Here is a 22315-nt window from a genome sequence, read left to right on the forward strand (position 1 = left end):
CAATCGCAGGCACAGCTACAGGTTGGGCAGAGAAGAAATTCAGAGCAGCCCTGCAGAGAAGGACTTGGGGGTGTTGGTCGATGAAAAAATGAACATGAGCTGGCTTCAGTGTGCGCTCACAGCCCAGAAAGCCAACCGTATCCTGGGCTGCATCAAAAGGAGCGTGACCAGCAGGTCGAAGGAGGTGATCCTGCCCCTCTACTCTGCTCTCCTGAGACCTCACTTGGAGTATTGTGTGCAGTTCTGGTGTCCTCAACACAAAAAGGACATGGAACTGTTGGAACAAGTCCAGAGGAGGGTCACGAGGGGACTGGAGCACCTCCCGTATGGAGACAGTTGAGAAAGTTGGGGCTGTTCAGCCTGGAGAAGAGAAGGCTGCGTGGAGACCTCATAGCAGCCTTCCAGTATCTGAAGGGGGCCTACAAGGATGCTGGGGATGGACTCTTCATCAGGGACTGTAGTGACAGGACAAGGGGTAACGGGTTCAAACTTAAACAGGGGAAGTTTAGATTGGATATAAGGAAGAAATTCTTTACTGAGAGGGTGGTGAGGCACTGGAATGGGTTGCCCAGGGAAGTTGTGAATGCTCCATCCTTGGCGGTGTTCAAGGCCAGGTTGGATGAGGCCTTCGGTGACATGGTTTAGTGTGGGGTGTCCCTACCCATGGCAGGGGGGTTGGAACTACATGATCTTAAGGTCCTTTCCAACCCTAACTATTCTATGATTCTATGTGAGTAATGCTGGATATTTCAATTGGGCAATCCACCTGTCTAAAATTAAATATGTGTTGAACTACTTTGCTCGTTCAGTGATTAAGTCAAAGAAAAAAACTTCGTACATGCAGGCAGCAAATTAGGAAGCAGCATTGCAGATATGAGACATATTCATGCCCTAGCAACAAAGAGAGATTTAAAAGGAAATTTTTCATTAAAGATAAAAAAAGAAAAAAAATCTTGACTAAAACTCATGAAATTAGACAGAAAAGTTAGTTCCTTGAGGTAATTTCTAAAACATCAATGTAACAGCTTAGTGCAAAATTGACAGAGTACACTAAAGAATTTTTTTTTTACCTCACTGTGTCATGACATCCTTATCTCTAAATTGGAGAGACATCAATTTGATGGGTGGACCACTTAGTGGATAAAGAACTGGCTGGATGGCCGCACGCAAAGAGTTGTGGTCAATGGCTCGATGTCCGGCTGGAGACCGGTAACGAGTGGTGCCCCTCAGGGATTGGTGTTGGGACTGGTCTTGTTCAACATCTTTGTCGGTGACATGGACAGTGGGATTGAGTGCGCCCTCAGCAAGTTTGCCGATGACACCAAGCTGTGTGGTTCGGTTGATACACCGGAGGGAAGGGATGCCATCCAGAGGGACCTCGACATGCTTGTGAGGTGGGCTGATGCCAACCTGATGAAGTTTAACCATGCCAAGTGCAAGGTCCTACACCTGGGTCAGAGCAATCCCAGGCACAGCTACAGGTTGGGCAGAGAAGAGATTCAGAGCAGCCCTGCAGAGAAGGATGTGGGGGTGTTGGTTGATGAGAAAATGAACATGAGCTGGCTTCAGTGTGCGCTCGCAGCCCAGAAAGCCAACCGTATCCTGGGCTGCATCAAAAGGAGCGTGACCAGCAGGTCGAAGGAGGTGATCCTGCCCCTCTACTCTGCTCTCGTGAGACCTCACTTGGAGTATTGTGTGCAGTTCTGGTGTCCTCAACATAAAACGGACATGGAACTGTTGGAACAAGTCCAGAGGAGGGTCATGAGGATGATCAGGGGACTGGAGCACCTCCCGTATGAAGACAGGCTGAGAAAGTTTAGGCTGTTCAGCCTGGAGAAGAGAAGGCTGCATGGAGACCTCAGAGCAGCCTTCCAGTATCTGAAGGGGGCCTACAAGGATGCTGGGGATGGACTATTCATCACGGACTGTAGTGACAGGACAAGGGGTTCAAACTTAAACAGGGGAAGTTTAGATTGGATATAAGGACGAAATTCTTTAGTGTGAGGGTGGTGAGGCACTGGAATGGGTTGCCCAGGGAGGTTGTGAATGCTCCATCCTTGGCATTGTTCAAGGCCAGGTTGGATGAGGCCTTGGGTGACATGGTTTAGTATGAGGTGTCCCTGCCCATGGCAGGGGGGTTGGAACTAGATGATCTTAATGTCCTTTCCAACCCTAACTATTCTATGATTCTATATAATGTCATAGTATTTCCTCTTCAGCAGGAATATCACGAGAAACACAAAATTCCTTTGTTGAACATAAATGAACAAGCAGTCTTACAGTAATATACAAGGGTATTACGCTTTTTGACCCATTTAAATGCTAACTTCTCTAAGTCTTGGTTACCAGCTACATGAAGCCATGTTCCTTTGCATTTCAAATTAATATGCTGTATTGTTGTTGCATTTCATCAGTAACTTAAATTTTAATTTTACAGTCATATTAACTGCAGTAACCAGAGGTCTAGTTCCATGAGATACCCTTTTTCTCCTTTTCCCTTTTTTTTACTTTAATTTATAAAGTACTGCTTATTTGCTGGAAACCACCTGGGGTGCAATCTAGCATGTTAAATGCAATGTGATTAGGAGAAAATGTAGCCCAAATTTCTTCGCAGTACAAGCCTGGATAGTCTCATTCAGTTTTGAAGCAAGTTTCTTCTTGCTCAGTTGCAAAACTATCAGGTAAATTTAAGGACTGTGGTTGCAGGACAGATTAACTTATATGTTGTGTCTCCTGAGAGAAAAGGTTAAGGGAGTCAATGCAGTGACAGTCCTTAGTATCTCAAGTTTAAGTAGAGATGCCTCATGAATCCCCAGTGTCACCCTGATGGGACGCAGAAATGCTTGAATGGTGCAGTGGGGTGTAAAGGGAAAAGGAAAGACTAGGTTACAGTGAAATTACTCTTACATTCTCAGCAACCATATACCTTGGTTCTGGTTTTATGACATTGTTAAGAAATAAGTGTAATACTTATCTCTGTAGTCTGTAGTACTTAAATGCACGGATGCAAGCAAATGTTCTGTTTGTTCTTTTAGTGAATTAATCTTAAAATGTCAGTCTGAAGCAAGGCTGTCACTTCAGAATGTATTTAAAGTTTTTTCTGTGCAGCTAGTAGAGTTATTTTGTGACCTTAATTCATGATTATGGTGTTTTATTTTCCTAACTACATTTTTTTTTAATAGTATGTGTATTTTTTTCTAACAGTATAGTATATGGTGGCTATCTGCAGCTCAGAGTTGGACTGAAATAGTAGGATATATTTTTAATGGTACTTTCTTAAAAATTTTTGGGTTTTCTTTGAAGAATTCTCTATGTATGATATACACAGTGTGTCTGCAATTTAAATCACTAAATACTCAAGAATTCTATGCGGTGGCTCTCCCTTTTTGAGGGCATACCGCATGTTTGGTTATAGCACTACAGGTAAAGGTCAGAAATTTCCAGCTTCAAACCTCTTAGATGTGAGTCGTTAGCAAGACAGAATTCCATTATTTTAAATAATAAAGGAATGCTGTTGTGTGTACATCGTTACTAATCCTTGTGCCTCTTGTTCAATCATTCTAGAGCTGATAGATGTCACATGTACCTTGCTGCTGTTGAACCCTGACTTCACCACTGCTTGGAATGTGAGGTATGTTGTACTCAGTGAAGGACATAGAAATTACTGGGCCTTATGTCGGCTGTAAGCTGTGTTTTCAGAGATAATTAGTGACACACTAAGAGCTATTCAGCTAAGGAGTGCTGAGGGAATGTTAGAAATGTCTTCTGTCATACATGTCTTGCAGATGGTTTCAGACTGCCTTTTCTTCTTTCTGTAGTTTTTTTTGTTTGTTTTGGTTGGTTTTGGTTTCCTCGTCAGTGCAGGTGAAAGATTACACCGCTGTATGTGGAAGCACATGTTTGGCCCACATTTATGCAGGATGTAAGTCCTATTGAACTGCCAGTCCTCTTTATTCTGTAAGTTAAGGAAGTCCATGTGTAGCCTTTAGATGGGCATACACTTTTCAGTGAATCATGTAGTGCCCAACTGATGTCTGCTGTCTCTCTTCACTGTTGTAATTTTACCACTATTTGAATATTCATACCTGAGTCCTCTTGAGATAATGGTTCAATCTGATGTCTTTACCACTGCAGCTTTTCAAAGCTGAGTGGCCCTCAATAGGTACAGTGCAGCTATCCTTTATTCCAGATAGATTCTCCCCCACCCTGCTCCTTTCTCATACCTGTCTGGATTAGTCTCGTGTCACCATTGGTCATGCTGCATCATCTGTCCAGGAGTCATCATGGAGGAGAAGGAGGAATTTACCTCCTTGCTCTTAATGGAGTCCAGAAGCAACAGTTCTTTGCAAGTCTATAGTCTGATAATTTTTGTGTAAATCTCAGAGGTGGGGAGAAATTCTCTTCCTGCTGCCTGGGTAAGACTGGAGACAGGCTTAAAGGAATAGTTTTAGAAGGGCTGAAGGGCTTGCAGAAAATTATATGTTAGTATGTAGGAGGGCTGTCATTAAAATAGTACTTTCCTTGTTAAGATGCATTAGAAAAATTGATTGCAGTATGAAAAATCAACAAAATAACCTAGAAAGATGATTGCTGCATGTAGCTATCAGCCCTAGAGAGAACAAATTCAGCCTTTTTTTTTTTTTTTTTTCCCACTGCTGGTGTAGTTCTGAAGGATTCTGCTGTGATCTGTAACTTTCTAGCATCTCAGGTGTAAGAAAGGGGAATGAAATTGACAACAAAGATCTTACTGTCATGACAATGTATATAGCTTGAGTAGTTTTCAAGTGCTCAAATGGAATTATGAGCATGTATAAGTACTAGAGCTACTACAGTAATGTAATCTTGTGGTACTTAAAGCTGAATGCAGGTTTTTTGTTTAAGTTTTGAATTATTTTTTTTTTAATGCGAATGCATCCGTGTTTACCAGTCTAGGGATTTTTTCTGCCTGACAGCTGAAAGAGTTTGCTTTTATGTGCCTGAGAAGAATAGTTCAAAGTTCTAAGTAGAATTAAAAATGTTCAGGAATATGGATGAGGATTTTTTCTCTTTTATGGTGTTTATAGTTTACACAAGTATACAAATTACTACAGAAGGTGGCCTTGCTCCCCAAATTCTCGGTCAGTGTCCTGGCTAAGTGTCTGTCATTGAAGCTCTGTTTAGCATTCATAGAGAAATGGTTGTTATACCAGCCACTGAAGTTTACCATGGAGCCTGCTCTAGCCAAGGGGCTGCTTTGCTGAATCTGACCCTACATCAGTTTATTCTGCAGCTGGGAGTTTGCTCTTTTGAAGAGTAAATTTACTTTAAATATGTGTGAGCCTACTTATTTACAGTTAATAGTTTATTATAGAAAGAGCAATTTATTTATGAAGAGTTTAGGTTTTGGGACATAGGTGGTCTGGTAATCTAAATCCTTATTAAATATGTACATGTATTTATTTTGGGTATTACACTGATCTAGGCTGCTTTTTCATTGCCTATGTAGTAATTAATTTTTACCAAAATGTCACCTTGTGCATTGTAATAATGGAGCTATTATTCCACCTGCTTCAGTGTTGACGTTCCCTAAATATTTCTCTTGTCTGCTTTGCAAAAGTCAGCCCACTGGCACTGAACAGTCTAGTGAGTCTGCAGCTCCTGGCTGGTATGCGTGAATTTCCTGTTGAGTCCTACTAAAAGCATCCAATCTGAAGCATGGTGCAACTTTATTTAGATAAAAACAAATGTCCCTTGAGGCATGTTTCTGATCTCTGCAGACAGTTCTTTACTAACGTCACTAAATACCAGGAGGAAAACTTCCTTAAGGAACTATTTTCAGATGTACAGCATGATCTCAGAGCATAATATCAATAAGGAATGTTTAGTCATATGTGTAACCTTATTGGCAGCCCTTGTATGAAAGGAAAAAAAAAACAACAAACAACCCCAACAACAACAGAAAAAGAAAACAAATGGAAAAAGCACTGCCTGTTTTATTAAAATGCTTTTAGAGTGTTCAAATAACAGGCATTGCATATAGTTCCTTGACTTTCAGATTAGCAACAGAAATTGTGATTGAGAGTCACTCTCGAATAGAGTTGACAGTGATTTTTGGGTAGGTTTGGGAACCAATATATGTGTTGTATGTGTTCAGATTAAGTTAAAGTTCTTTGGTCGGAATTTATTATATTGGCCATGGTTGAATAGGGTGGGTATGTGTACATATATCTCAATCAAAGTGGAGTAGGTTTATGCGCCAAAGGCTTTTTAATAAACTGTAGTTTGACAATGAAGTTCTGTTGCGATACACAGGAAATGCCATGCTGTTCGCTATTGGGATGTGTGTTTCGTTTTCAGGTTACTCCTCTATTCATACAAATTTATTTTATTTTTTGTAGGAAAGAATTAATACTGTCTGGCACTTTAAATCCACTTAAAGATTTGCATCTTGGAAAACTGGCGTTAACCAAGTTTCCAAAGAGTCCAGAAACATGGATTCATAGGTTTGTTTACCTTCTGTTCTGTTGCCTCCCCAATTTAAATGTGCTTGGATTAAGGAGAGACATTGTTGGCGGACATGTAGAAATGTACTGTATTCTTTGAGACAGTTGTTTTAAAATACTGTTCTTTGGCTTTTGATTTTATACTTAGAACTAAAATCACATGCACCTTTTTCTCTACTTATTATTTTAATGAACTTTGGAGGTGGGATAAATTTTCCTAAAGGTCCGTCATGTCTTGCAGCACCTAAATTTTTCAGCCTGAGAATTCTGATTCCATGGATAGTATGTTTTTGAGCATTGTGGGTTTCTCCTTCTTTCCCTGTTCCAATTTATCACTGTATTGCTTGTCTACACACATTTCAAACAAGAATATGTAAAAGCTAATCTTTATAACAAAGATTGGGTTCTTCTGCGTTCCAAGTCTTTTTGGCTTAGTGAATTTATTTTTATCATTTCTAACTTAAGCAATGTCATTGTCATCACTGCTAAATATTAAAATAACAGAGCACATTTTTGGAAAAGGTAACTGCAGAATTACTCAGAGGCACAAAGCTAACCATCTCAAGTCGTGACTGAGCGTACATAAAACACCTGTGGCACAGCCAAGTGCTGTATCTGTTGCTCAACTTTGTTTTTTTTTTAAAAAAAGGAAAAAAAAAATCTTGGTATATGCATGATTTTTTTTTTCATGCTATATTTTTCACAAGATGACTCATCCTTTTAAACACAGCCTTAAAGAGATTTGCATATGTAACACATTAGAAAGCAGTTCACAATGTTTGCATTCCCATGTCCAGAATTAGGACAACTGCAAAGTTGATGCCCCAGTGATGGACTCTTATCAAAATCACAAATAAAACTTCAGTTGTATTGATAACATGAATTTTTGGAAGAGGGAGTCATTGGTAAACTCTTCTTTGTGACCACGTGATCTTAAAATTCTCAAATTTAACTTAGAATGTAGTATATGAAATACTCCTAGGTGTTTCTTAGCTTATAAGCACCTACTTAATTTCTGTTAATTTCTTTCTTGGTAGCAGTGATAAAACAACAGCACTGATGAATTTCTATTTTTATGAAGTTAGAATGGTAGGTTCTTGATATCCATCTATATCTTGCAGAAATAATAAAAAATTGTGTCTAATTTCTATGCAATCTTAAATTGTGACTATTTTATTTAGTGTTATAATTTGTTCTTCCTTGTATTTGCCTAACCCATAAGAGTATATTTGAGGCTGATTGTAAAAATGTTTGGCTTGGATTTGGACATGCTGACTGTGATTGCTCATCTTATTTGCTAACATGCAGAAAAGAGTTTCTTTCTGCATCAGCACAGTGATTAATGTTTTCTCTTTCCCCATTATACCGAATTTCAGGTGGAAGTGCAAAAAAATAGAATGGGGGGATTACAAACTTCGATAAAACATACCCCAATTTTTATTTTTATTTTTACACATGGCAGATATATTTGCTAAACATATCGAAGTACCTTTCATACATTTTGCTCTATGGCCTTTTACTATACTTCTGGGCAGGTTCCAAATAGATCTTGTGCATATACAGTCAGTATATTTATTGATTGTGCAGTTATCACCAAATAAGCCTGCGTTCATTTGCAGTAGTAATTCCAGGAACTGCATTAGTAATAGGAACATACATACAGTGACAGAACAAATTGGATTTCTTTTTTCCAGCTCTGTTGCAGGAAATGTTTTCTTAAAACATTATTTCTCTTAAATAATACCATGATATTCAACAGGCACCCAAAATACATTTTAAATCTTCTGAGGTTGTGTTGGTCTTATTCTCCTTCCATGCAAAACGTGTAGAAAGTAGTTCAGATTTAATTTTATACTTTTTTTCTTTTGTTGTAGTGACAGAGCCTATAATGGCTCTATTTTTTTCTCACATGCTCCTGTATATGTAATTTATCTTCATTCCTTATTTTGTAAAACATCCTTATTTTAAGAAATGGAGATATTTTGGGGCTCAAAATAATTTGGCTTTCTGTGATTTTACTAAGAAGTCAATGTTAATGCAATATTTATCTTTTGTTAAGGACATGTCTCATTTACTCATTTATCTTTCTTGCCTAGACATTTTTAAGGTCTAACACTTCTTGCAAGTCTGCTGATTGAAGTGAAAATATACTAGGTGGTGATGTTTGGATAAAAGACATTTTTAAAAAGCAAAAATAAAGTCTTCAAATTTACCACATTACATAAAATTACCAATAGTAAAAAAGCATGGTATGTTTGGCTGTACATCTTTAGTTAAAACAATTCTGACATAGGAAGCCAGTATATGAACACAGACTTCAATCTACTGTTAGTGACTTCTGCTGTGTCTAATAAATTCTTATAATTATCATTAATACTGTCTTCCAGTAGTTTAAATCTTTTTTTCTTTAATAACCAAGAAAAAGACACAATAAAATAAAAATATAAAAAAATAAAAATGTAAATAAAAAACACCAGTCACCAAGAATATTATAAATGTTTTAAAATGAGAGAAAAAGCAGATGAATCACAGCACTTTTTTAAGTGAGTCGTTAGCTTACTGATTTTTTTGTTAAAAATGTGTTTTTATATATATATGCAGTTTTACATATTATTTGCAAATCCAAGGTTTCTTTTTAAAGAAAATAATATATTATTTTTAAGTATTATTTTCTTTTAACCAGGAGTGACACCTTTCTGAAAGTAGCAGTTAATTGGTTTTGGTCCGATACGAGCCAGTACAAACCAGAAAACCTCTGTGTCACACACCAGAGGATAGGATATCCAGGTTTCCAGAACATTCTACAAGAGCCCTTTGCAATTCTCTTGACACATGCTGCTACATGGAAGCCTACACATATTTTCTGGCTTCTTTTTCAGGACTTTTTTGTGTAGGGTCTGCAGATGCATGTTTCTGCAGCATTAAGGATACATCTCAAAATAATAATCTACAACAGCTGCTGAAATGCAACTAAAAGTCATTCCAAAGTAAAATTACTTCCCTGCTTCCCCCCACACCCACCCCCCCCCCGTGTGCTTATCTTGGTCACTTAAAATTAAATATGTGTAATTGAGCAATAAAAATTATTTGTTTTGCTTATACCTATAGCCCTTGAGACTGTGAGTCTTTTGCACTTCTTTTCTGCTGGTGATGTACAGAAACTAATTTGGCTTATTGTGTGCAGTGCTGATAAATATAAAAAATACAAAGCACAGTTAATTTTTTTTATTGACTCACTTCTTTCTGTCTCATGTTGAATACTTTAGTGCTATACAAGTCTCTGAAAGAGGAGCTCATTAGAAATCGCATGCAGTCAGTTCTTGCCTTTTCTTTTTCTTTAATTTGCTGTTTCTTTCTGCTTTCTTTCAGTATGCTGTAAGTAGCCATGATGATTTACAGTGAATGAATAGATACAGCTAGAGTTTAATTATTTTGGAGTGTGATAGTAAAGTCATAAAGTATGAGAAGACTTCATATAGTTAGATTTAGTACTTACTCAGCATCTAGTTATAGTTTAGTTCAGATAATTAAAAGAAAGGTTTGATTTATATAAATGAAAAAAACCCTTTTTTTTCCCTCCTAAAATTGCTCTCTCACCATTAACACTATACATCGTTTAACTAGACGATGGGTGCTGCAACAACTAATTCAGGAGAACTCCTTGCCCAGTCTTGTGACTAAAGGAAACTTGGGAGCAGCACCTGTGGAGAGAATTCACCAACTAGTGCAGGAGGAAATGAATGTCTGCTCTGAAGCTGCTGGGAGATACCCAAGCAACTACAATGCCTGGTCCCATCGCATCTGGGTTTTACAGCATTTGGGAAAGCTGGCTGTCAAGGTATAGTATAATAGTGAATAAATTCTTGTTAGAGAAAAAGATAATACATGGCAGATACTATTTTGATAATGTAATGCAATGTCTCATTTTGATAACCTTATTCAGCTTTCCTGTGGTTTCAAATATTAAAAGATTAAAAAAAGCCAGCAGGAATTTCAGAGAAAGTGTAGTAGTGCTGGTACCCTGTTTCTACAACTCCAGTGTTATCTTTCAGTAGCATTTAAACTGAGGCCTGTGTCCTGGTTTAGCAGTAGCAGTCAGTTTTTCTACTGGTGCAGTGCTGTGTTTTGACTTTCCGCCTGGGAACAGAGCTGATAACACAGATGTTTAGACTGACCAAGGACTTTGTGAGTCTCATGCTCTGCCAGGGAGGAGGAGAAGCCGGGAGGAAGCAGGGACAGGACACCTGACCCAAACTAGCCAAAGAGGTATTCCATACCACAGCACGCCATGCCGGGGGATGTAACTGGGAGCTACCCGGAAGGGCACGTTCTCTTTTTCGGTCGGACTCTCTTTTCCGGCAAGCGGTATCGTGTTCTCTTCCCTTGTTATTTCTCTTATCGTTGTTGGTGGTGGCAGCAGCAGTGATTTGTGTTATACCTTAGTTACTGGACTGTTTTTATCTCAACCCGTGGGAGTTACATTCTTTCGATTCTCCTCCCCATCCCTCTGGGGGGTGGGGAGGGAAGTAGACTGCGTGGTTCTAATTTACAGCCGGGGCTTAAACCACGACAGCCTGATCAAGCTATTTCAGTACTAGCAGGGACATTTGTGGTGGCACGTATTTCAGATCACATGGTAGTATCTAAAACATGGAGACCTGCAGCAATTTGAAATATTTAATGTGATGTGGTCTCAAATTATATGAGTGGTTTCATGATCCTGTGTTTTCTAATCTGTTAGGTGAATTCCCTGTGAATATTAGGCTGCTACAGTGACGTCACATTTTTAATGGAAGCCTCTGCATTCTGCCATGCTGTAAAACATAAGGGAGTGAGGAAGGAATTTAGTGGAGGTCTTTGAGTCAGTATAGCCATTATTTTTGTATTATGGGCCAGCTACTGCTAGCAACAGATATTGTTTGACTGATGTTTCTTGTTAATTGTCACGTGAGAAACTTTGAGAATAGCTGTATCAGCTTAGTAGTAAATCACAAGTATGTTCCAGACTCCACGAGGGATACAGACCAGAATTTGGACTTCTCTGCCTATCAAGTTTATGTCAAGTTATCAAGTATGCTTGTATCAAGTAGGTGTGTGGTGTAACCTAAGCCAGCAACTAAGCAGCACACAGCTGCTGTCTCACTCCCCCACAGTGGGATGTGGGGAGAATCAGAAGATTAAAAGTGAGAAAACTTGTGGGTTGAGATAAAGACAATTTAATAGGGAAAGCAAAACCTGCACTCACAAGCAAAGTAAGACAAGGAATTAGTTCATTGTGGGCAGGCAGGTGTTCATCCATCCCCAGGATAGCAGGGATCCATCACGCATAATGGTTACTTGGGAAGAGCAGTGCCATCATTCAAAATACCTGCCTTTCATTCTTCTTTCCCCAGCTTTATATGCTGTGCATGATGCCATATGTTCTGATGTCTTCCTTGGGGCAGCTGGGGTCAGCTGTCCTTGCTGTGACCCCTCCCAGCTCCTTGTGCAGTCCCAGATCCTTGCTGATCTGTGAGGAGCAGAACTCTTGAGGCTGTGTAAGCACTGCTCATCAGTGTCCTGGTTTAGCAGTAGCAGTCATTTTTTCTACTGGTGCAGTGCTGTGTTTTGACTTTCGGCCTGGGAATAATACTGATAAAGCCGATGTTTTCAGTTGCTGGTCAGAATGTTTACCCTGACCAAGGACTTTGTGAGTCTCATGCTCTGCCAGGGAGGAGGAGAAGCCAGGAGGAAGCAGGGACAGGACACCTGACCCAAACTAGCCAAAGAGGTATTCCATACCACAGCACGTCATGCCCAGGATGTAGAACTGAGAGTGGCCCGGAAGGGCTGGAACACTGCGGGGTGGGGGCGAGGTACCAGTTGGTGAGCGGTTGTATTCTCTTCCTTGTTATTTCCTTTATCATTATTACTATTAGTGGTAGCAGTAGTGATTTGTGTTATACCTTAGTTATGAAACTGTTCTTATCTCAACCCGTGGGAGTTGCATTCTTTTGATTCTCCTCCCCGTCCCTCCAGGAGCAGAGGGAAGAAAGGTGGGGGGGGAAGTGGACTTCGTGGCTCTGATTTACGGCCTGGGCTTAAACCACGACAATCAGTAACTAAAACATCTCTGAGTTATCAGCACTGTTTGCACCACAAATCCAAAACATAACCCCGTATCAGCTACTATGAAGTAAATTAACTCTATCTCATCCAAAACCAGTGTGTTTGAATATTTTAAAAGCATGTTAAATTTCACTGAGCTGCAAGACTGGGACTGTGCTGAAAAAGCAGCAGTCACTATGACTCTGTAACCATTTAGTTGTTACAAGACTGACTGAAATTAGGATATTCTGTATTATTTAAGGCCACATATCTGCTTTAATGCAAACTTTGTTTGAGGTAGTATTTCTTATGGTGTACAAGGAACAAGGCTCAGAAACATAATGTGTATGTTTTATTATCTTTGAAGTAAGATTTCTCAAAACAGGTTTATCATTTTGAAATCCTGCTTTGAAGGATTTCAGGGGTAGGTTGTTCAATAGATTTGTTTTGTGTGGTTTGTGTGGCTTTTGTTTTGTTTGGTTGATTTCTTGGTTTTTTGCTTGGTTTGTTTGGTTAGTTTTTTGGGGGTTTTGTTGTTTGTTTTTTTTTGGTTGGTTGTTTTTTTGTTTGGTTTGTTTTGTTGATGTTTCTCCTTTGGTTTGGAATCTCAGTTCAAACTCTGCGAAGAAGGTGCAAAAGGAGAAAGTTAAGGCCCTGTTGTCTTCTCACAGGATACAGATAATTCTTCTTTATTACAGAATAAAAGAAATCTTGTTTGAATATAGGAATTTGGATTTGTTTTTCCTACAGAATTTGAACCACATTAGCAAGTTTACATAGCATTTGAATAGTGTTCATTAAGATCAGCTGAGGATTTGTCAATAATAGATTGCTCCAAACCAACCTAATCTTTCTGGTACTGGAGTAGTTGCCTCCATAAAAGACAAGACTTGACTTCAGCTCTTTCATGTGATAGTTCAGTAAGCTAATGGGGGAAGAACACAGGCTTAAGATACCTACTGGTAGGCAGATGTGAAATTAGTTGGAGAACCAGAGTAGGACAGTAATATCAGTGTAGTCTGTAAAAAGTCATATACATTGACACTTCAGAGAAGTGTCAGAGAAACCATGCAGGTACAAAAAATAGGATGTAGTTCAGCAAGAACGGACAAACTTTTTTGTTTCCTTTAGATAGGAGTACTCATCTTCAGAAGCATGGTCACTGACCAGGCCCTACCATAAAAAGGCAAGCAAAGAAACAAGTGGTGGGGTGATTGTCATAAGGCATCACTTCTCTTGTGTGATGCCAGGAAAAGAGAGGTATGTTCCTAAGACGCAAAGTAATTTTTTCTGTAGACATCACCAATAAGGCTGTGGCTTTTTCTTAGATGACTGGACCTCCAAAGGCATCTTTTGTGTGAATGGAAATTGCCATATTTATCCGGTTATCCCTGAAAGTTTTTTTCCCCATATGCAGTTCATTTTCATTTCTCCAGTGTTCCAGACCAAGGAGGAAGCTTTGGGCTGCCCATTATGGTGCGTAAACACTTTAAAAAGCAAGCTCAGGATGAGGGAGCATATAAGAGCATGTGCAGACCCACAAGCTGAGGCAGAGGCTAGTGAGTGGATGTTTCCTATTCTGGAGTGGGATGCCAGTTCCACGGTGCTCGGCCCACCACTGAAAGTAGGAGAAAGCCCTTTGTAAAAGGTGGTCAAGAGTGGGGAGGGAGGTGTTTTCATATAATTTCCTCTTTGCTTCAAAGAAGAATGGCAAAGGGCTTGTGCTTTTTGGTGAGAAAATGGAGAAAACTGGCTTGGTAAGAAAGAACCGCTGCTGGAAGTCAGATGTTAGCTGGCTTTTTGTTTTATCTCCAGTTGTTTGAGGCTTCTGCTACTGTTACTCTGAGGTTTCTAGAGGGGCATTTTTTTTTTTTTTTTTTTCCCCTGTATGTTTCACAACATGTAACGGCAAATCTGCTGTCTTGCTCTTATAAAAAAGGTTTTCTAGTTCAGGTAGAGTAATACTGGGAATGATTCTATTTTGTGCAGGGAGTTAAAATGCATAATTACACTATTCCCCTGTGATTTTTTAATTCATAAACATGTTAGGATAGTGAACCGGATTGTTCGGAGATTTAAGTTGGATATAATGTTGTCATGGTTTAAGCCCAGGCTGTAAATTAGAACCACGCAGTTTCTACTTCCCCCCCCACCCCCCAGAGGGATGGGGAGGAGAATCGAAAGAATGTAACTCCCACGGGTTGAGATAAAAACAGTCCAGTAACTAAGGTATAACACAAATCACTGCTGCTGCCACCAATAATAATAATGATAAGAGAAATAACAAGGGAAGAGAATACGATATCGCCCACCGGAAAAGAGCCCGACAGAGAAGAGGACGTGCCCTTCCGGGTAGCTCCCAGTTACATCCCCCGGCATGACGTGCTGTGGTATGGAATACCTCTTTGGCTAGTTTTGGTCAGGTGTCCTGTCCCTGCTTCCTCCTGGCTTCTCCTCCTCCCTGGCAGAGCATGAGACTCACAAAGTCCTTAGTCAGGGTAAACATTCTGACCAGCAACTGAAAACATCGGCTTTATCAGTATTATTCCCAGGCCGAAAGTCAAAACCACAGCACTGCACCAGCTACTAAGAAGGAGAAAAACTGACTGCTGCTGCTGAACCCAGGACAAATGTGCATAGTGCCATATCCAGCTGAATAAAGACTGATCTGATTTTTCTGATGTTGTTGTTGAGCCTTAATTTGTTTTTAATAGGCTTTTAAATTTTAGTGCTCGGAAATCTAAAATAGTAAGCGCTGTCCTACTGAGAATAGAGAAGTTGATACTGTGGTTTAAAATGCAAACTGGAGATGGGGAGGTTTAGTGCTCTTAAGAATACCCTGTGGGCTGTTATTTAATAGTGCACTTCAATTTGCTGATCTGTAAAACCAGGATGATGCTGGTATCTCTTGGCAAGACCTAAAAAACCACGTTGAGTGTCTCAGGGAGAAGGTGCTGTTTACGTTGTTCGTATTTGTTATCATATTTTTTACAACAGACACACCATAAAAAAGGTGTATAACTAGCCTTCCATATTTCCATGGTTTTCTTTGTGAGAGGCTGTGCCTCTTATGCAGCAGGTTTAAAAAGAAATACTTGTACCTATGAAAGTTGCTTTGTATCAGCTGGTCATGTTAAGTGGTGTACATAGCTTAGAAAAGAGATGAAAAGCAAGATTATAACCAGTAAGGTTATATCTAAAGTCTTTAGAGGTAAATGAAAAAGGTAGTTTTGATCTCTGGAGACAATTAAACTCCAGAGGAGGTCAATGTGAGGAAAAAGGTTAAAGCTTTTAAATAAATATGCCCATTACTTCTAATAAAGAAACTAAAGTAAAAGAAGCTTTGTCTGGTACCCAATCTCACCTGTCTTCCCAGAAATAATTTTTGAGGGTTTAAAAACAGTAAGAGTTAAGAGAAAATTTCTAGGTTCCAACAGTGTTACCAATACAACTGTACTCACTGATGTAAGTATTTAACACAGTTATTGTGAGAGCTTTTCTGGGAGTTTGGTTTTTTCATCAACTACCAAGTCAAGCAACTTAGTTACGGACAAATAGTTTTGTATTCCACAGGCTCTAGGACTTGGAACGTTGTGTTAGTGGTTGACATTGTTTCCTGGAAAATGAAAGTAAATTATTTTAAATCCTCCTCCTTTTTTCTTTCTTTTTCTTTTTTAAAACTCACTCACCCTCTGACACCCATAATGCACTAGGCAAAAATAAAAATACTTTTAACTAATATCCATGTAGTGTGTTGTACCTTCCGCCTCCTCTAAATAACTATTCTGAGATTCATAAACCACTGCTTATTTCTCATCATTAGTGGTTTGGGTTTTTTTTTTTCCCCTTCATCCTGTGGGAAGGTTCCTGAGACACCTGCCTTTTCAGAGTTTGGAAGAAGTGTAATTTCTTTTGTGCAGGGATGACAAGGTACTTGCTAGCACACAGTAGAAAAAGCTTAGTGATACTTCATTTTTTTTATGTGTGTTTTTAAACCATTGCAACAGTGGCTGAGATTCCCAGAGAAGAGGTTGCTTTAATATAGAAATGGTGGTAAATTTCACCTTTATGCTGATTGATAACTGTCACTGCTTTCTGTTTCAGGTTCTCCTTGATGAACTTTCATCCACTAAGTATTGGGTATCCATGCATGTCTCAGACCATAGTGGATTTCATTACCGCCAGTTCTTACTCAATTCCTTGATAGGCAGAACTGTGACTGACAATAATTTACTGTTACAAAATCGGATGGTAAATGTGCAAAACCCTAGCCTTCTAAAGGAAGAGGAGAGTGCAGGGGCAGCAGCTGCCTGTGCGGAGGAGCAGAGCGTGGATCTCCCCCGCTGTTTAGAGGAAGAGTTGGAGCTCTGCGCTGAACTGATTGATACTTACCCAGGGCATGAAACCTTGTGGTGTCATAGGTAAGAGGACTTGGTCAAAAGAGTGTCCTTCTGTTTGTGGAATTTTCTTTGCCTGATGTTTCTAGACAAGTTATTGCTCTGATTTCAAAAGGTACCACCCAGGAAAAGAGTTACTTGTTGATGTAAGCTCTACTTGACCCTATAGTTTGTGCAAGAGACATAGAATTACTGTTGATCAGCCTTAAAATGTCTAAAAGGCAAAAGATAGGCAGAAGATGGATAAACTGCAGAAAACTGCTGCGTTGCCAGCTACATTTATGTGCTTGAGTAGGTAACAGCAGATTTGCCAGAGTGACACTGAGTCCTTTTTGTGTAGAGTGTGAGCAGTGACTGCAGATTTTGTCTTGGGGGTGGAATCTGGAAGGGTGGCAAATGAACTGAAGCAGTTCAGCAGCAACAGGAGATTATTTTCAGTACATGACTTTTTATTCCTTTTTTTTTTTCCTTCCTTCCTTTTACACTGAAGAAGGTGTGTGTTCTACCTTCAGCACCACCTAAGGAACAGACTTCCTCTTCTGAGTGCAGTGGTATCATCTGTGGGCAGCAATGATGAAACATTGAATAATTCCCACTACAGTCCTGCAATAAGTCACATGGCACAAGCTATGGATGTTGATGGTTTGAATGAATCCAGCAGCAAACAAGTTTATACCCAAGAAACAAAACGCCTGAAACGTGCTCCTGTGCAGGACTCTTTTGGTCCAGAAATGGAATACCAGTTCATTAATGAAGTGTTATCAACTTGCAGGGATGTGGATCAAGCCCGGTTTGCTACTGCTTATAGGAAATGGTTAGTTACTTTTTTAGGTCAGTGAAGAGAGTGTTTAAAGCCTACAGGGTTCTTCTTTTAGTGCAATATTCTCTTTTCAGACACAAATGCATGTCTTGATTGCAAGTGTTAGCTAACCATGTGTTTTCCACTCTTTTAATGGTCAGTCTTAAAGTTCATATTCAGAGTAGAAGTCTGTCACTTTATTTATTAAAGAACTGGTGTACTTTTTTAGTAAGCAAATACAGTTTGTTTCTTAATATTTTCACCAAATCATTCTGTGTCAGCTTTCTACCGTGCCATATTCTTATTTCTTACTTCTGCATTAAGGTGGATTCTGAATCATTTGGCTTTAAAACAACAACAACAATAACAACGAGGTGTTAGAGAAAAAAAGTCTGAAATGCTTTTGAAACAGTGTCTGGAAAAAGAATAAGAGGATCTCTCTGTATCACCTAAATGTGTTTCCAGGTTGATCCTCTTTGCTGTAGTGGCGCCTTGCTAATACTTTATTGGATTCAAACCGTATGTGGTGTGCGCTGTTACTTTTGGTTTAGCAACCTTTGGTAGAACACCAGACTGCAGTATTTCTTTCTCAAGGCTCTAGTAATGGTATTGGAGCCTTCTACTATGGTAACTGGGTTTTTGTTTGCTTACTAGTTCTTACATGAGTTTGATAAGAAAGTCTATGAAGTTGAAATCATGAAAAGCAAATACAGGAAAATGTGGCAGAAAATAGTTCAAACACATGTTCACTCTTACATTCAGAGCTATATTTGAAAATAATTTTCTTAGACTACTTTACCTTCATTACCTACTTGGTATTTATTTATTTATTTTATCTCAACAATCCAGAATTAATGACACTCGATGCACATTTCTGAATGTATTATGTACACTACAGAATCTCAGCCTGCTAAATCACATATTGCTAACTTGTCCTTAACTAAGACCACTTAAGTCAAATATATGATGGAGTAAAAAGTAATTCTTCTGACTGGTCACTGTACAATCCCAAAAGTAGTCAGCAGGAGGGAGCTATCTCTTCACTTTTGTTGTCTTCCAGAGCTTCAGTCTTTGTTGGATTGTTTTTGCATTTTTGTTCTGGATTGTTTGTGGTTTGTTTTTTTTTTTAACTCTTCCTTAAAAGCACTTCTCCAACCGTACATCTCTGTTTACATAACTGTAAACTTTAAGGGAATTTGAAACACGTTTCTAGTCCAGTGAAATTAAACATGAATGGTTTATTTTGTCATTTCCTTGGAACTTGTCTATATAAGGGATTTTTTTACACTAACTGAATGAATTGTGCTTGTCCAAAGACCCAGGGGATAAACTTTGTACAACTGTAAAAGTTTGTGTAATGGTAACATCGCCTGTGTTCCAAGCAGACTATTCACTGGGGATTAGATTTTCAAGCTAGACTCTTCACCAAAATTGCTGTATATTTCTCCTGCCCAAAGTGCCTCCTGACAGTGCTAAGTTTCAAGCTGCTGTTTCTGATAGGTAGAGAGAGCAACAATGAGGGAGAAAAAACATAAGGTATTATTTGGAAATTAAAAAGGCACTTGAAATGTGCAGTTCCAACAGTTCTAAAAAATTTGATGGATGGGGTTACTCTTGCATTTCAGAATGAACATAGGCCACCTCTAGTCTTAGAGATTATGTTCATAACTCATTTCAGGCACCAGAGTAGCTAACAAAGACATTTCTAAACGTACAGGCTTCTGTTTACAATACTTAGATGACTGACCTAGGCTTGAGTATCTCCATGGCAAAGCTTTCTCTTAGTGGATATCCACACCTGCCTCTGTATAGCTAGGGACCTATTACATATGGCATTTTGGTTTGAGATGCTTTGGGATGTTGTTTTGGTTGATGGTTTTAGTTGCAGAAGAGAATAGTCAATACATGAAGAAGATGTGGGAATGGCTTCAGACGCTAATTTCATCATGTTGTCTCTATGACCACTGACAAATGGGTAGGTTCAGTTACAAACTGGAGCCTGAACTTAAAAACTTAACTAGAGCAAGAACTTTTACCCAGTCCAGAGGACTTGATGCGTAGCATGTATGGTAGCCTGGGTCAACTTGACTAACAGTATACCGTTAATGACTAGTATGAACCTGGGAAGCATGAAGTCAGCTGGCAATGTATTGAGGAATCATGCTCTTGGTCCCAGATTACTTCAACAGTAACACAGTTGTATGTTCTGTTTACCCTAGCAGAACTTACATGTTCATGAGAAAAATATTAGTGGCAGGAGCAGGGTGGGAAGTGGGAGCAAGATAAGAAATATTTCTTGAACTGTGGAAGGGAAGAGATGGTCTCTTCATGCACTAGAGGGATTGAGGGGTTTAGAGGAAAAGATCTGTGTTAGAATCTGACTTGAAACTATATTGAAAATATATTTCTTCCAGACTATTAGCTGGAGGCTTAGGTAGCTTTCTTAGAACTGTATCATGGAATACTGTGCTGTTGAATTTTACAATCTTGCCTTCATAAACAAATCCAGCAGCTGCCCTCATAAACATTTCTGCAGTTGCTATTCATGTCAGCACAAGTTACGCATGCTTGTATGAAGACAAGATTTGGTCCTGTGTAACTGAACAGAGCTGCATTCTATTTTCATACTTGGAAAATGTTCTGAGAGCTCTGATTAGAGTTGGTCAATATTACTTAATTTTACAAAACATGGATGGCTGCAGTATGACTCTTAACTACGAGATTTTCAAGTCTACACCTAGGGGAAGTACTATTTATTTTTTTTAAATCCAGTGAGAATAGCTACAGTTAGAAATGTTTGCAAACCAGACTCTGCAACACAGAAAAGTGAACAATAAAAATGAAAACAAAACAAGTCTCATCTTTCCCTTTGAAAGCAATACAAACAATAAGCTGTCAAAATCAAGCTTTAATTTTTTCATTATAACTATAGATTATATGAAAGAAGAAAATATGTAACTAAATTACTTCAAGCTGTCAATGTCCTGAAGCCACTTACATGAAATGATTGAAGAGATACTTCCCACAAATTACATTAAGCTCACAACTGTGGGATGTTCTGGAACTAAGGTCTTTGGAACATACCTGTCTAACCATTCAGTATTAATACAGAGTCCCACTCGGGCAGTGCTGGAAGAGAAGAAAAATGGTTTCAGGCCATTGGTAGTTACACACATTGCACATAAAGGTGATCGAGTACAGCTATCTTAAGTAATGAATTGCAGTTGTTTTGTGTTTCAGAGGCCAGAGAATTATAATGTACTCGGTGAACATCCTTGCAGAGAAAGTGTCCAACAGAAGCTGCAGAGTACAAGTCTCTTACTCTGTGAAGTTCCTTCAAATATAAAATCAAGCTTTTACATTTGTAAAAGGCTTTATATGAAGTTCAGCATCTTTACTGATTTTGTCTTCTGCTGTAGCGTCATTTGAATTGCTGCAAATCGGTTTTCTTCACTGAATTAGTCTTTGTAGGTATTTCTTTGTGCTAGAAACAAAGGGTTTTGAGGAACAAATGTAATTTGAAACTACAAATATTAGAATAGAAGGAATCACATTGTTAAGAAGTTGAATTCTTTGCTGCTAAATACCTTCACTGTTATTTCCTTGACATTTGGATTATCTTGTGTCTTACAGTCACTGGAGCAACACATGCAGCATTAAAGATAGCTACAATAATAAAACTTGTTTAAAGTTGTTATTGGAATGCTTTACTATAGCTGCTCTGATTAATATTTGTTAATCTATTCATGCCTGCATATTAGTGTTTTGTTGACTTCTTACATGTCCTTTATACAACTAAACCCTTGTGTCATTTAAAGAGGCAGAAAAGCAAATTGTTGGTTTATTGTGTTTGATTAATTACCTTATATGGAACTTACTTAAAACAAATAAGCAAATTCATACTATAGTGAGAAAGCTTAGATTCTGTCTTACAAGCAAAATTTCTGGCATTTCCAGTTTTGTGTTAGTGCTGCTTAATTAAAATGTGTAGCTAGTCTGTATGGACAGGAGTAAGTTGTTTGTTTGTTTGTTTTGCCTAGGTAGAGTATTAAAGAATTTTTAAAACAGTGCAGTATGGTACTGATGAGTAGAAATGAAGGGTTTTGGAAAGGCTTGTCTGCATAGCCGGACTCAGCGAGCATACTTCTTCAGAATAACATAATACAATGATCAAGATGTGGCTACCAGAGAACAATTTAAGTGATGAGTCTTCAGAGACTTGATGAATTTTTTGACAGGGTTATTTGTTTAGTTTTGTTTTGTCTTCTGTGAGGCAAGAATGTTCCTTAGTTTTTTTGATTTAGTAAGAAGTGAACCATTGCACTTATTGGGAGGGACAGAGAGGGGAACCCTACAGTTCCTGAGTTGTATCTTTTAGAGCAATTTTGGAAAAAGAAGCAGTGAAGTGAAATGCAGATGTGACTTTTGTCCTGTTCTCATTTGGTGATGAGAGGTTTTTACAATTAGATCTTACTGTTTTATGAATGTCAGATACAAAGGAAAGAGGGTAGCTCACCTATTCTCAAAGGCACTTAACTTTAAATCGGTGT

General features: G+C 38.8%; 1 protein-coding gene across 1 annotated transcript in view; it reads left to right on the plus strand.

The window, feature by feature from the left end:
- Nucleotides 1-18234, plus strand: part of PTAR1 (protein prenyltransferase alpha subunit repeat containing 1) — a 31446-nt gene extending 13212 nt beyond the window's left edge. The window contains exons 3-7 of the mRNA XM_080637607.1: nucleotides 3565-3631; nucleotides 6378-6482; nucleotides 10107-10320; nucleotides 16674-16990; nucleotides 17457-18234. Of these exons, the coding sequence (XP_080493733.1) occupies nucleotides 3565-3631; nucleotides 6378-6482; nucleotides 10107-10320; nucleotides 16674-16990; nucleotides 17457-17805 (1052 nt within the window). The 3' untranslated portion in view covers nucleotides 17806-18234. The remainder of the gene's footprint in view (nucleotides 1-3564; nucleotides 3632-6377; nucleotides 6483-10106; nucleotides 10321-16673; nucleotides 16991-17456) is intronic.
- The last annotated feature ends 4081 nt before the right edge of the window (nucleotides 18235-22315 follow it).

Source organism: Psittacula echo (genome assembly GCF_963264785.1).
Source record: "Psittacula echo genome assembly, chromosome: Z".
Taxonomy (NCBI): domain Eukaryota; kingdom Metazoa; phylum Chordata; class Aves; order Psittaciformes; family Psittacidae; genus Psittacula; species Psittacula echo.